Raw genomic sequence first — 16,343 nt, forward strand, 5'->3', positions numbered from 1 at the left:
CTAAATAAATTAGAAATTCAGCCTCTGATCCATGTCTTTATCTTCCCATTCTCTAACCTCATTATCTATGCAGGATTCTGAGTGGGCGGGGCTATGATAATGAGGCTCTGTGCTGATTGGCTGCCTGAATGAAGCGATACACCGCTATGAAAAAATGGCGGAAGCTCCGGCCGGCAGAGTTAGTTGTGGGCGTGGTTTCGTAACGAAAGGGAGCAGAATCTTATTGGCTCGTAGATCCACATGACACTGGACGGCTCATCCGGGCGGCTGAACAGACACTGAATTTGGTTTCTTTCCTCCTTCTCTGAGTTGGCAGGCTGAGGGAAGACCACTTTATATACCGTATTTTTGCGACCATTAGGCGCATATAAACGTCTTTTTTTTTTTTTTTTAAATGTGCCGCGCGCCCAATGACGCAGTGGGCCCATTGTATTATTTAAAGGCTGATTTATGGTTCCGCGTTACACCGACGCAGAGCCTACGGCGTAGGGCTGCGTCGACTTAACGCGGATCCATAAGTCGGACGTAATTGAGGCCACAATGAGAACGTTAAAGGGGGGGGCTTGAATTGCCCGTGATTGCCCGGCGGCGGCTCCGTGGCGGGACACCTGGGGCGGACGAGGAGACTCGGCCTCCATACCGAGAACGAGACGCTGCTCCCGGGGGGGCGTGGGGGGGCTGCGCCGCAGAGGCGGGCCGGAAACCGGAGGAACCGCCGACCGCGGTCAGCGGGCGCCGTCGTTTACTGTTGAAGGATTGTTAAAGAATAGATGCGTGGGCTGACGTGTCTGCTGGGTTGGACTGTTGTTCGGGCTTTTGCAAAAGCCGGCATCATTTCCGAGGGGCCGCACGGCACGGAAAATGACTCGTCTGCAGCGCGGCCAGAGAGCTGCGGGCTCTGCCCGTCGCAGCTGATCAGTTCTCCCGGTCTCAGCGCGATCAGGCTTGGATGAATGCAGAAACGGAGGATGAAGATTTCAATGGGTTTGATGAATGTAATAACTTAAAGTACAATCAAACTAAGTTTTGCTCCCGCTTTATTTTTAATTTGAAATGTTTCGCTCTATTTGTGGGTGTTGTGCACGCGTGTGTGTGTTGTTGTAAGGCGGTGCTCCGTGTGTGTAGACGGCGCCTTTTCGGTCGTTGCGCCGTATGTGTTTTAAATCCAAAAATGACACAAAAAACTGAGGGTGCGCCTTTCCACACGGCGCGCCGAATGGTCGTGAAAATACGGTATGTTAAAGCAAGAAAAAACGGGTTTTTCATAATAGATCCCCTTTAAAGATTGGCTTACATGGGTTGTTTTGATGCATAGAAAATAAAAAAAATACTCCATAAAATGACAGCATAGCATGCAGAAATGTAAACATATGCTTAGGTGGACTAGTTCTATGGTCATAAAGGTCATAAAGGGTTAACTCATGGTGATGAAACACACCCAGGGGTGCGTTAGATTCGTGTCTCACCTCAGACAGCCGGTGGTGTTGCGCAGCAGCAGGGACGACTGGAACTTGATCTTGTGCTCGTCCCGGTGAGTAACGCTCCAGCCCGAGTGGGGGATGATGACCGTGTTGGTCAGCGTGGACAGGGCGTCCCGGATGATGGTCATCTTGGCCGCGTCACATGAGGACAGGTTCCACAGGACACCTGACGGTGGGATGACGGGATAAAACACTAATTGAAGGTGGAGACGGGACCGGACCTCCAACAACCAGCAGAACTGAGCCGTTGATGCTCAGGACCAGAGGTTTAGTGGCGTTCACATTACGGGACACTAGAGGTGTCAAGTAACAAAGTACAAATACTTCGTTACCTTACTTAAGTAGAAATTTTGGTTATCTATACTTCACTGGAGTAATTATTTTTCAGACGACTTTTTACTTTTACTCCTTACATTTTCACGCAATTATCTGTACTTTTTACTCCTTACATTTTAAAAACAGCCTCGTTACTCTATGTCATTTCGGCCTTTAAAAAAAAACTATCCAGTTAAATTGCTCCATCCGGATAGAGTGAATTTGGTTGTGGTTGTTTCAGATGTTCTTGTCCAGTTTTGTTCTTACATCCGTTCCCTCAGATTCCTGCAACTAAACTTGGATGTACATTCCAATAAAGGTTAGGATAAATGATAACATGAACATGAAGTTTGACTTTTTGCACCATTACAATACTTATAGGCAACTAGTCATCATATCTGCTGCTCTCTGAAACACATGTTAATGCTCAATAGTACACATATATGCTTCTTTAATATATTTGCATTATACTAAGATACATTCATTTTCAATGGCTTTTGTCCTTAATGGCTTTTTTCCCCCTTACATTACTTTTACTTTTATACTTTAAGTAGTTTTGAAACCAGTACTTTTATACTTTTAATTGAGTAAAAAACTTGAGTTGATACTTCAACTTCTACAGGAGTATTTTAAACTCTAGTATCTATACTTCTACCTGAGTAATGAATGTGAATACTGAAGACACCTCTGCGAGACACCTATATAACCTTTTATTCACGGCTGTAGCCGTTTTCATTTCTCATCCACGCTAAGTTTCTGTTTGATTCTGGCTGACGGCTCATTCACGGTACCGATGCGACTGGCGGGAGTCACTGCTGACGTGCAGGGGAAAAAACCTGCAGCTTCTTGAAGGACCAGTAGGGGCCGGTTCATCTCCATTAAATTCTGTTGAAATATTCAACTTCATGGCAGAAATCGCTTACAGTTGGTCCAAAACGCGGCTGCTCGTCTTTTAACAGGAACCCGCAAGCATGATCACATCACCCCCATTCTGGCCCTTCACTGGCTCCTTGTCTCTTTTAGAATTAATTTTAAAATATTATTGTTTGTTTTTAAGTCATTAAATGGGTAAAAGGCAAAAAACCAGGGGCGACCGTGCATTTTCAGCAATAGCCCCTAAACTATGGAACGAGCTTCCTCCCCACATCAAAATGGCCCCACACTCGAAATGTTTAAATCTCGTCTTAAAACTTATTTTTATTCTTTGGCTTTTAATCTATCATGAGAGTTGTGTGGTCTCTGTCTTGTCTTTTATGTTTCTGAATCACTGGTTGTCTGTTTGGTGTGTTTTTATTTCATGCTTTTATGTGTTCTTATCTATTTTACTCTGTTTTTAGTTTTTACTATTTTATTATGTCTTGCTTTACTCATTGTGCAGCACTTTGGTAACCTTGTTTTTTAAAATGTGCTATATAAATAAAGTGGATTGGATTAAAGTGGAGCAATAATAGTAACATTGATTCTGCAATTGATTGAACTACTCTGCATTTTTGCAGCTAGCCCCATGCTGCTGGCTAACCCTGAAACTGACGTTTTCCATCAATCAGACCGATCAGAGAAGAAGCGGAGTCTAGAAGGCACTGGAGCCAAAGCTGAACACGCTTCAGTGAAAATGTCAGCGGTTTAAACGCCAGTTTTAAAAGGTAATCCTCCAGCTGTAGAAGTAGATGTTTCCTGAAGCTTGTCAGAGTCCTGGCAGCTCCAGACTCTCAGCCGTCATCAGTATGTGCAGCCGGGCTGCAGAGCTGGCAGCTCCGTCCTGCTACCAAAGCACATTATCTGAGCATCTGTCCCAACGACTGTGCTGAGATCTGAGATCTGCTCCGCCGGCTCCACACGGCGAGTGTCTAAGCCACCGCCGCGTCGCCTCCCACAGAACAGATTCAGAGATGAATACACTTAACGCAGTCGGACAGTCAGACAGACAGTCAGACGGACAGACACCGGGCCGGCTGACCAACAGACGCTGGCAGCAGGGAAACACCCACGCCCATCGGCTCGCAATGAGAGCTGACTAATTCAGTCAATCTGTGATCAATACATGGAGTTAATGTATGGAGCTAGAACAGTCTCATAATTCAAAAATGCACACACCGTTTCACAAATGCACAGGACAAAATTCACAAATGCACACACTGATTCGCAAATGCACACACCAATTTGCAAATGCACAGGACAAGTTTCACAAATGCACAGAACAATTCACACGTACGTAGGACAAGATATACAGATGTATTTTTGATGCACACACAAACATAACCTGATTTACAAACGTTTTTTCGTCTGTGAGCTGCGCTGGATTTGCGTGTGACTTTTGAGACTCCCCTGACGTTACTCGATCCACAAATACGTTTTTTTTAACACAGAAGGATCTGCAACCAATCAGATGTCTTCCTTTGTTTCAGCCAATCATAAGAGGGCACACATGGGGGGCGATTTACTCGTAAACCAATTCCTACGCACGTGTGAATTGTCCTGTGCATTTGTGAAACTTGTCCTGTGCATTTGTGAAACGGTGTGTGCATTTGTGAATTTTGTCCTGTGCATTTGTGAAACGGTGTGTGCATTTGCGAATTATGAGAATGTTCTAGCTCCATATTAATGTGGTGGGCTGGTTGGTCACCAACGGAGACCAGTTAACGTTTGTAGTCATCTTATTTTGACGTCATTCAAACTAAAACAGTGACACATGAAGTCTTTAATCAAATATGCAGATTTATGTGTAAGAACAATGAAAAAATGATCTCAGTATTAGGCAAATAAAACCTTATATAAACAATCTTTTCACCAAATATTTACTTTCTAAAAAACAATGAAGCCAAAAAGGAGAAGAAAAACAAACTGATGTGGGCAATCCTAAGGTGGGTAGTAACGAGTTACATTTACTCCGTTACATTTACTTGAGTAAGTTTTGGGAAATGTTGTACTTTTAGGAGTAGTTTTGGATCACTATACTTTTTACTTTTACTTGAGTAGATTTGTGAAGAAGAAACTGTTCCTCTTACTCCGCTACATTAGGCTACGTTGAGCTGTTACTTTTCTTTTATCCCTTTTATCCACGTACGCGTCAATCTCATGACATCACTGAGTGATTCTTTGGGAAAAATGTTAGTTTTTGCATGTTTTGTCACATTTACACAGACTCAAACACACACAGAGTTTCTATGAGTTCATGTTTGTTCTAGTTCTGCTGGTTAAAAAAGAAAAGTACAAAGGCTGGAAATTTTGTGCTACTTGTGCTTAATTTATTTTTTTATTCTGTTATTTTATTTATTTTACTATTTATTAAAGTACTTGAATTTACTTTAAGATTATTTTAATTTAAGCTATTTTTTATTAATTCAAATTAATTTTATTATTTTATTGATTTAATTTGCCTGAAGATGATTATTTTGTACTTTTGTCTGTTTGAATGGTTGTGTTAAAAAAATAAATCAGACGTTACTCAACAGTTACTCAGTACCAGTTACTACTTACTCAGTAGTTTTTTCACAAAGTACTTTTTTACTTTTACTCAAGTAATTATTTGGATGATACTTTTTACTTCTACTTGAGTCATATTATTCTGAAGTAACAGTACTTTTACTTGAGTACCATTTTTGGCTACTCTACCCAGCTCTGAAGATACCGATAAAATACAAACATTCCTGGTGACCCGTCAGGGACGACGGTCTCGTACAGGCTGGTCAACACTGATTTTAAATGATCAGCAGAAACGTACCGGTGACCAGCTCTGGAACGTACCGGTGACCAGTGGTGTAAAGTAACGAAGTACAAGTACTTCGTTATTGTACTTAAGTAAGATTTTTGAGAATTTGTACTTTTATTGATACTTTCATTTTTCTGTACTTTTACTTTTACTTCGTTACATTTTCAAGGAAAAAATCGTACTTTTAATCCGCTATATTTAAAATTGGACACGTCGTACTCGCTACAAATTAAAGTCTTACATTAAATGAAAATGTAGGCTATTGCCGTGAGAACAGCACAGCGGGGGCTGATTTATGGTTCCGCGTTACGCGCAGAGCTACGGCGTTGGGTACGCGGCGACGCACACCCTACGCCGTAGCCTACGGTGTAAGGTACGGCGTAGGGTACGTGGCGAAGCGCACCGTACGGTGCGTGTCGCCGCGTACCCTACGCCGTAGCTCTGCGCCGGTGTAACGTGGAACCATAAATCAGCCTTGAGCGGCAGCCGACGCTCAAGCCGACGAAATTAAATAATGGAAACAAACGCTAAAGGGGTCAGAATAATATCACCATTATTTAGAGTTGTAAGCAAATTCTTGGATTCTTCATTTCTTTGCAATCCTTTTGAAAATAATTTTGTACTTTGAATTTTGTACTTTGTACTTTTGTACTTAAGTACATTTTACACCATGTACTTTTGGTACTTTATTATGTTTAATTTGAGGTACTTTTATACTTTTACTTAAGTAATTTTCTTAAAGGGTACTTTTTACTTTTACTTAAGTAATTTTCAAGCAGAAAATTTGTACTTTTACTTAAGTACAATATTTTTGTACTTCTGCCGGTGACCAGCTCTGGAACGTACCGGTGACCAGCTCTGAAACGTACCGGTGACCAGCTCTGAAACGTACCGGTGACCAGCTCTGAAACGTACCGGTGACCAGCTCTGAAACGTACCGGTGACCAGCTCTGAAACGTACCGGTGACCGGCTCTGAAACGTACCGGTGACCGGCTCTGAAACGTACCGGTGACCAGCTCTGAAACGTACCGGTGACCAGCTCTGGAACGTACCGGTGACCAGCTCTGAAACGTACCGGTGACCAGCTCTGAAACGTACCGGTGACCAGCTCTGAAACGTACCGGTGACCAGCTCGCGGACCTCGTTGTCGGTGGTTTTCCGGAGCAGCCGCAGCAGAGCGGGAACGCCGCCGCAGTTCCTCAGCGCCACCTTGTTGTTGTCGGTGGCCTTGCCGTACACCAGGTTCCTCAGGGCCCCGCAGGCGCTCTTCTGCACCTCCGGAACCTTGTGGTCCAGCAGGTCCACCAGGTGCTGGATGCCTCCCAGGTGACACACCTGCAGACGGATGAGCCGTTAGTCCCGGACCGGTACCACGGCAGCGCAGAGTAGAGATGCACCGATCCATCGATCGGCAAACTGATCGGGAGCGGTAATGTGATTTTTATCTGACTATATTTATATACAATGTTTATATCACTGTAGAACGCTGTACATTGATAAAGAAATGCTGACGTTTTTTTATTATATTTTAACGTTACACCAGACCAGGGGTCGGCAACCCAAAATGTTGAAAGAGCCATATTGGACCAAAAACACAAAAAACAAATATGTCTGGAGCTGCAAAAATGTCTTGTATCAGCCTTAGAATGAAGGGAACACATGCTGCATGTATCTATATTAGTTAGAACTGGGGGAAGATTATTTTTTTCATTATGCACTTCGAGAAAAAGTCGAAATGTCGAGAAAAAATTCGAAAATGTAGAGAAAAAAGTCGAAATTGTCATGGTTAGGTTGTTTAGGACCCAAGTGCAGGAGACAGAGGGAGGCTGGAGGCAGGAGTTCTCAAAAACAAAAGGGATTTATTCCAAAAAGGCAAAACAAGGCGCTGCAAAGCAGGATGAACAAAAAACCAGGATCAAGAAAAAGGTATGAGGAGACATGGAGGAAGACACAGTACGGACCGACAGGGAACCAAGGAATGACAAGACAAGATATACTGAAGGGATAACGACATGACGAGACACAGGTGCAGACACGATCAGGGCAGATGGGACACAGGCGGGGCAAGACAGAACTGAAAGTTACAAACACTGGGGGGAAGTGTCAAACCCTGACAGTACCCCCCCCTCAAGGGACAGATCCCAGATGTCCCCAGAGTCCTAACCCAGGGTGGGCGGAGGGGGCCTGGAGGAGGGCCCAGGCCACACACGGCCAAAGCTCCGGGGGCCGCCCTCGGGACCGAGCAGACCAGCGAGAGAGCTCGGGGGGGCGTCCCCGAGGCCTAGGCCTGGGTCTTGGCGGGGGGCGTGACGGGGATTCCTGGCGGGGCTCGGGAACCTGACGGTGCTCGGGAACCTGACGGGGCTCGGGAACCTGACGGTGCTCGGGAACCTGACGGGGCTCGGGAACCTGACGGGGCTCTGGGACCGCCTCAGGAACAGAGGGCTGCGGAACCGCCTCAGGAACAGAGGGCTGCGGAACCGCCTCAGGAACAGAGGGCTGCGGGACCGCCTCAGGAACAGAGGGCTGCGGGACCGCCTCAGGAGCCGGAGTCGGAACCGGAGCAGGAGCTGGAGCTGGAGCTGGAACCGGAGCAGGAGCTGGAGCCGGAGCAGCAGCTGGAGCTGGAGCTGGAACAGGAACCGGAGCAGGAGTTGGAGCTGGAACAGGAGCAGACAGGATGCGGGGGGCCGGAACAGGAGCAGACAGGATGCGGGGGGCCGGAACAGGAGCAGACAGGATGCGGGGGGCCGGAACAGGAGCAGACAGGATGCGGGGGGCCGGAACAGGAGCAGACAGGATGCGGGGGGCCGGAACAGGAGCAGACAGGATGCGGGGGGCCGGAACCGGAGCAGACAGGATGCGGGGTGCCGGAACAGGAGCAGACAGGATGCGGGGGGCCGGCGTCGGGGGGCAGAGGATCCCCGGAGCTGCCCGAGTGGGGACCCGGGTCCGTGGCGCTGGCTGCGGGGGGACCCGGGTCCGTGGCGCTGGCTGCGGGGGTACCCGGGTCCGAGGTGCCGGCTGCGGGGGTACCCGGGTCCGAGGCGCCGGCTGCGGGGGTACCCGGGTCCGAGGCGCCGGCTGCGGGGGTACCCGGGTCCGAGGCGCCGGCTGCGGGGGTACCCGGGTCCGAGGTGCCGGCTGCGGGGGTACCCGGGTCCGAGGTGCCGGCTGCGGGGGTACCCGGGTTCGGGGCGCTGGCCCCCCCTCAAGGGACAGATCCCAGATGTCCCCACAGTCCACATCCAGGGCGGGCTGGGGGGGAACACGGGTCCTCGGAGCTGGCTGAGGGGGGGCACGGGTCCTCGGAGCTGGCTGAGGGGGGGCACAGGTCCTCGGAGCTGGCTGGGGGGGGACACGGGTCCTCGGAGCTGGCTGAGGGGGGACACGGGTCCTCGGAGCTGGCTGGGGGGGGTCCGAAACCATCACCGGAGGAGGAACTCCAGCAGGAGCTGAGGCGTCCAGAACCACCGCTGGGGCCAGAACAGGGGGCGATGCGTCCAGGACCACCGCCGGAGCAGGAACAGGGAGCGATGCGTCCAGGACCACCGCTGGAGCAGGAACAGGGGGCGATGCGTCCAGGACCACCGCTGGAGCAGGAACAGGGGGCGATGCGTCTAGGACCACCGCTGGAGCAGGAACAGGCTGGGGCTGGCGCTGACGCCGTCGCTTCCCCTGGGGCTGAGAACCCCAGGGCCCGCCTCGAGCCAGGCGTGTTCCCCAGAAGGGGGAAACAGGCTGGGATGCGTCCAGGACCACCTCGGGAACAGGAAGAGGTGCGTCCAGGGCCCCCACCGGAACAGGCTGGGGCTGGCGCTGACGCCGTCGCTTCCCCTGGGCCTGCAGGCTCCTGGGCCCACCCAGAGCCAGGCGTGTTCCCCAAAAGGGGTTCCAATACTCCTCCTGGCGCAAAAACTCCATAAAAGTGAGGTAGTCTCCCGCTGGGTCCATATGGTCGGTCCGTTCTGTCATGGTTAGGTTGTTTAGGACCCAAGTGCAGGAGACAGAGGGAGGCTGGAGGCAGGAGTTCTCAAAAACAAAAGGGATTTATTCCAAAAAGGCAAAACAAGGCGCTGCAAAGCAGGATGAACAAAAAACCAGGATCAAGAAAAAGGTATGAGGAGACATGGAGGAAGACACAGTACGGACCGACAGGGAACCAAGGAATGACAAGACAAGATATACTGAAGGGATAACGACATGACGAGACACAGGTGCAGACACAATCAGGGCAGATGGGACACAGGCGGGGCAAGACAGAACTGAAAGTTACAAACACTGGGGGGAAGTGTCAAACCCTGACAGAAATGTTGAGAAAAAATTCGAAAATGTAGAGAGAAAAGTCGAAATGTTGAGATTAATGTTTAAGTACAATCTCGAGAAAAAAGTCGAAATGTTGAGAAAAAAGTCGAAATGTTGAGAAAAAAGACGAAATGTTGAGAAAAAAATCGAAATGTCGAGAAAAAAGTCAAAATTTCGAGAAAAAAGTCGAAATGTCGAGATTAAAAAGGGAAGCAAAAAGGAAGAAAAAAGAGAAAAAAAAGGAAAAAAAGAAGAAAAAAAGAGAAAAAAAAGAGAAAAAGAGAAAAAAGAAGAAAAAAAAAAAGGTCAAACATTTTTAAAAAAGCTCCAGGGAGCCACTAAGGCGGCCCTAAAGAGCCGCATGCGGCTCTGGAGCCGCGGGTTGCCGACCCCCGCACCAGACGATACAAAGCTGCATGTGTCTGTCCATTGAGCTGTTACTAGGACCAGGTCCAGGACCAGACCCCCACACTCAGGACCAGGTCCAGGTCCAGGTCCAGGTCCTGGACCAGGACCAGGACCAGGTCCAGGACCAGGACCAGGACCAGGTCCAGGTCCAGGTCCAGGACCAGGACCAGGTCCAGGACCATGACCAGGACCAGACCCTTCACACCCAGGACACAGACTGTTCCAACTCCTCCCCTCTGGACGGCGCTACAGAGCTCTGTACGCCAAAACCTCCAGACTCAGACACAGTTTCTTCCCCCAAGCTGTTGCTCTGATGAACTCCCACAACTAATAGAGTCTCAGAGAAACCAATCAATCACGTGCAATAACAATAATAGCAGTTACTGCTGTAACAAGCACCTTCCGGCAATAATCATGTCTGCCTCATTCTGCTGCACCTCTCACTTTTTTGTATTTTTTGTATAATTAGTTTTTTATAATTGTATATATGTTATTTTATTCAGAGCTGTCATTTTTCTCTACCTCAAACTGCTGCACCTTAGTTGTTTATTTGTATACAGGACTGTCTCATAAAATTAGACATGCAAACATGTCATACATTCTGGATTCATTACAAATCAACTGAAATATTGCAAGCCTTTTATTATTTTGATATTGCTGATCATGGTTTACAGCTTAAGAAAACTCAAATATCCTATCTCAAAAAAGGGGGTCCCGGCACAGCACATCCAGGTGAGGGCCGCGGCTTCGTGGCGCTCGAAACCCGGAGACTGTTGGGGGGGGGGGGGGGGGGGGCTGATAAGAGGGGGGAGCCGAGGAAGGCGTTGAGTTGAGGGAGGTGTGGTTATCAGTAAGTGTGTGTGTGTAGCGATGAGTCCGTGAACTTCGCTCAGAGATGCTCTCAGCCAATGTCCTTGATGTTATCAGGCGGCTCGGTACCGTTCTGCAACAGGGATCCGAAGATGTTCGTGGGAGAGGGGAGGGTTAGTGGGGGCAGAGTCATCTTGTTTAAATTCCACCAGGAAGATTGTGACCAGAGCGATTGGCCAAAACCGCCCTGTCAAGGCCAGATTATAGAATCAACAATTATATTGTAATTAAACAGGCAGCCTCAGTAATTTTCCGTCTGCCTTAAATCTCTGGTTCATCAATGGCAACTCCAATCAGACGAATTTGTTCAATTCAATTCAATTCAATTTTATTTATATAGCGTCTAATACAACAGAGTTGTCTCTAGACGCTTTCCAGAGACCCATACCCAGAACATGACCCCCGAGCAGTTATTACATAAACAATGGCAGGTAAAAACTCCCCTAGTGGGAGAAAAACCTTAAGCCAAACAGTCGCAAGGAAAAACTCCCCTTTAGGAGGGAAGAAACCTTGAGCAGGACCAGGCTCATAAGGGGGGACCCTCCTGCCGAGGGCCAGACTGGTGGGTCAGGGACGGCAACAGCACAGCAGGCAGGTGGAAGCAGCAACGGGATGACCAGGGGTGGGGACCGCAGGCCAGCACGCAGCTCCCGAAGCTCCGGCCCAATCAGCAAGTCCCAGGTTGGGGTGCAGGGTCAGGAAAAGACTTGTGCTCCGTAATGCAAGCTACAAGCCACCCACGACCACCTGCAGTTGAGAGAAAAGGGAGGAGAAGGGGGGCCAGCAACGGGATGACCAGGGGTGGGGACCGCAGGCCAGCACGCAGCTCCCGAAGCTCCGGCCCAATCAGCAAGTCCCAGGTTGGGGTGTGATTTGTGATCAATTTCCGCCAAGCCGAGCTTCCAACTTCTCCAAGGTCTTCTCCATCTTGCCAATGAGCTCAAACACCGCTGCCAGCCTGCGATTCTGTTCGAGAATCGCATCCAGCTTACGGCTTTGCTCCCCCAACGTTAAAATCTGAGCATTGATCGCCTTGCTTGACCCGTCAGCCACGTCCGGCAGCTCTGAAAGAGCCAAAACAGCTTTCGACGACTTACGCGTTTGTCGGTAGACCAGGAATCCCCCTCCTCCGATCAAGAGGATAATCAAGAGCTATCATATCATAAATATCATAAATCATCATAAGCTATCATAAATCCAATTATGAAGGCATCTTCAACGTCCTTGACAGACAGAATCGCTAAGCACAAAGTTTTCCAGTATTTGTAGGAATCTATTGTGTATCCAGCAAAAAATGTCCCATCGGGGCAAGAGGGCTCCCTTACCCCCTGGCTTCTTGTCGCAAAAATTTGGTCAATTGTGCTGAGAGACCAGTTAATCAATTCCATGATTGTAGAGTTTCGGAGGAGTGAAAAGAAGAGACTCTGAAGACAAGACAAACGAAAGCAGTAGCAGGGCAGATAGATAAGGGAGAGGAGCAGAAAAAGCATCCGCCTTCGTCGAGAGCCGGAAGAAGAAAGCTCTCTTAAAATAATAAAAGGCAATATTAAAATAATAAAAAAGCTTGCAATATTTCAGTTGATTTATAATGAATCCAGAAAATATACAATTTTTGTTTTTTTAATTGCATTACAGAAAATAAAGAACTTTATCACAATATTCAAATTTTCTGAGACAGTCCTGTATATGTCAACAAGTACCACATTTGTTTATTTACTGCCTAAAGAGCGAAATAACCGGAGTCAAATTCCTTGTTGGACAGGAAGCAGGAACACACGGAGGCACACGTCAAGCACTGGAAATCTGCAACAAAAACCACAAACGAAACACGAAACCGACTCGGAGCCGACCAAAACACGAGCAGCAATCGACCCAAATTTCAAGATCCGATCAGTCTAAGCTAAACTACCGCTAACTAACCCCAAAAACTACAGAGCAAGCATGCAGGTGAACAATGTTGGAACCTGGCCAATAAAGATGATTCTGATTCGGAGGTCACCAAACCAAAAGCCCGTCCTGAACAGAACTCGTAGATAGAAGCTGTTAATTGTGGAATGGATTGGACAAACGTCAGAGTTAAACGGCAGCTGAAGGGGGAAACTGCGCCCCGACTCCCCGTGGAGACGGTTTCTGACTCCGACTCCCTCCTCCAACGGTCGCTGAAAGCAGCCGTTTCCGTATACACACCGGCCCGTTCACCTGCATGCTTGCTCTGTAGTTTTTGGGGTTAGTTAGCGGTAGCTTAGCTCAGACTGTGATCAGATCTCGAGATTTGGGTCGATTGCTGCTCGTGTTTTGGTCGGCTCCGAGTCGGTCTCGTGTTTCGTTTGTGGTTTTTGTTGCTCGACGTGTATGGAGCCAAATCAAGGCCAAAAGTTTTGCTAATTTGAAAATAAAATTTGAACCTGAAAATTATTTTTTACAGTTTCAATTTTTTCTTTTGGCCCCGATCTGGCGTGGCATCAACTGAGAGGGGCGTGGCATCAACTGAGAGGGGCGTGGCATCATGAGTGACAGCAGAACAGAGAAGGCGGGGGACGTTCCTCAGTCATGTTGCCTTCAGGAAACGTAGGTTGCAGAAGTTATCAGTAGAAGTTTGATTCAACACTGTATATACACCATATTCACGTGATTGGCAGTGGAAAAAACTGATATTAGTGACACATTTCTGTTTAAAAAGCTGTTTTAGACTGTACTTGGCACCAATCGCAGTATAAAAGCAATAAACTATGCCAGACTGTACAGTTCAACAGCCACACTTTAAAGTTTGACATTTCCCACTTCCAGTACGGTCTAAAACAGCTTTTTAAACAGAAATGTGTCACTAGTATCCCCCCCCCCCAAAAAAAAAAATTAAAAAAAACACACTGGGTTTGTATGTGTATGCGTATGTATGCGTATATATATATGTATATATATTAAATATAGTAACAATGCACATATATATGCCTTAGGTTTTTACCAGTATGGTATCAATCCTTAATATGTGTGCAGACAAGGTAAAAAAAAAGAAAGAAAGCAGCCGTTTCCGGCTGACGGGGCCCGGCGGACGCCGCGGAGCTGGCTCTCGCGCGAAGCCGCACCGCCAGGTTCTCGTTAGCTGAACAAAGAGAGTGCGAGCGGCGTTGGAGCGTGACGAGGCACCGGCACATTTGGCAGCGACGTGGATTAAAGTTCTGGAGCAGATGGCTCCTTGGCTCACAGTCTGGCTGCCTGCGTCGCAGCACCGGGCCCAAACTCCGAGACAGAAGGGACGATCTAAAGAGCAGCTCCCAGTGACATCAGACCAGTCTATTTTCTGCAGCTTCACACAAGCTGATCTGCTTTTCGTCAAACGTGACACATAAAACACATTTCCCTGGTGTTGGGCAGCAGCTCTCCGCCTGACCGCTGAGTCACGACTCCGACGTCTCGTCTGGTTATTTTTAGCCGGACGTGCCGGGCCGGGCCGGCGTGGGCCGTCACCTTACCTCCACCTTGACCCGGTTGTCTCCGTAGCACAGGTGCTGCAGGTAGGCGGCGGCGTTGGCCTGCACGGAGGGGAAGTGGTGCTGCAGCATGTGGATCACCTCCGGCAGCTCGGGGTCGCGCCACGCAAACTCCCTGAGGACAAACGGAGAAACGGGTTCAACCTGGACCAGGACAGAGTTTCTGCACCTCTGCAGACTTTCATCTTCATGAGGTTTATCAGATATGCAGTTTTCACAGCCACGCTGAGGGAAGCGCCTCCTTTTTCAGGGTGTCAGAACAATTTGGACGTTTGAAAAGGTTCAATTCAATTCAATTCAATTCAATTCAATTCAATTCAATTTTATTTATATAGCGTTTAATACAACAAAAGTTGTCTCTAGACGCTTTCCAGAGACCACAACATAAACCCAGAGCAATTATTACATAAACAATGGCAGGTAAAAACTCCCATAGTGGGAGGAAAACCTTAAGCCAAACAGTGGCAAGAAAAACTCCCCTTTAGGAGGGAAGAAACCTGGACCAGGACCTGGATCATAAGGGGGGGCTCTCCTGCCGAGGGCCAGACTGTTGGGTCGGGGACGTCAGCAGCACAGCAGGCAGGTGGAAGCAGCAACAGGATGACCAGGGGTGGGGACCGCAGGCAGGTGGAAGCAGCAGCGGGATGACCGGGGGTGGGGACCGCAGGCAGGTGGAAGCAGCAACGGGATGACCGGGGGTGGGGACCGCAGGCAGGTGGAAGCAGCAACGGGATGACCGGGGGTGGGGGCCACAGGCAGGTGGAAGCAGCAGCAGGATGACCGGGGTGGGGACTGCAGGCCAGCACGCAGCTCCCGAAGCTCCGGCCCAATCAGCAAGCCCCAGGTTAGGTTCAGGGTCGGGGAAAGGTTGAGAAGGGGCAGGGCCAGGGAGAGGAGTCTTGACGGACAAACCTCTCCCCCGCCTGCCCGGGCCGTTACCCTGCCCTTCTCACTCCCACGCTGCAGGTTCCGGTGTTGTGCATTCAGAGATGCTCTTCGCCACCAGCAGAGGATGCTGCACCAGTACACTAATGGCACTTTTCCACTAGCACCTACTCAACTCGGCTCGGCTCGGCTCAACTCCACTTGGTTTGGTTTTTTCCCACTAGGGGTCTATCGTGCCGAGTAGATACTTTTTCTGTAACTATTCTGCTGAGGTTCTAAGCGGCTGAGTCGGCTGTATCTGACATTATCACACTACAGACCACTGATTGGTCGGGGGGTTGGAGTCAGACGTCTGAGTCAGGAGGAGGAAATCAGAGAAAGAGACTCTGACGGATTCTGGTTCATTTTATTCCACCAGCAACAGCAGCACAAAAGTCTGTTTCATGATCCAACTCTGAGGTGCAGATGTTCATAAACCTGGTGCTGAGGAGAGAATTAAAAAGGGATCTAGACAGCAATAAGGAACGACCAGATCTATCAGGAGCTCTGTCTCTTCATAGCTGCTCGCGGCTCCAGCTGACTTTTCAGCAGCGCAGACGCAAACTAAAAAAATTAAAAAGTGTTGCTGCTTGAAGCTTCTCTCACTCTCATTGTTTAACCTGATATCAAACACAAACCACAGATCCAGCAGCACATCTATCATCTACTCCAGGTTCTACATCTTTAGTGGTGTTGTCTTCGTTTAGATCACACAATCAAATACGTCACAGCAGTTTCTCCAACCTCCTACTTCTCATGTGGGTGGTGGATTGTCCTGGAAAAGAAACCAGGCCGAGTTGAGATGAGTAGAACTGTGATGAGTAGAGCTGAGTAAGTACTAG

At 48.5% G+C, this 16,343-nt stretch overlaps 1 protein-coding gene across 2 annotated transcripts in view; it reads right to left on the bottom strand.

Annotated features, from left to right (window-relative positions):
* LOC133424909 (plakophilin-4-like) overlaps window positions 1–16,343 on the bottom strand; it is a 105,134-nt gene that overhangs the window by 20,131 nt on the left and 68,660 nt on the right. For both annotated transcript variants that reach the window (XM_061715491.1, XM_061715489.1), the window contains exons 10-12: window positions 14,560–14,692; window positions 6,628–6,841; window positions 1,467–1,647 (exon numbers count right to left, since the gene is read on the bottom strand). In XM_061715491.1, the coding sequence (XP_061571475.1) occupies window positions 1,467–1,647; window positions 6,628–6,841; window positions 14,560–14,692 (528 nt within the window). The remainder of the gene's footprint in view (window positions 1–1,466; window positions 1,648–6,627; window positions 6,842–14,559; window positions 14,693–16,343) is intronic.

The sequence above is a fragment of the Cololabis saira genome, chromosome 24 (genome assembly GCF_033807715.1).
Source record: "Cololabis saira isolate AMF1-May2022 chromosome 24, fColSai1.1, whole genome shotgun sequence".
Lineage (NCBI taxonomy): Eukaryota > Metazoa > Chordata > Actinopteri > Beloniformes > Belonidae > Cololabis > Cololabis saira.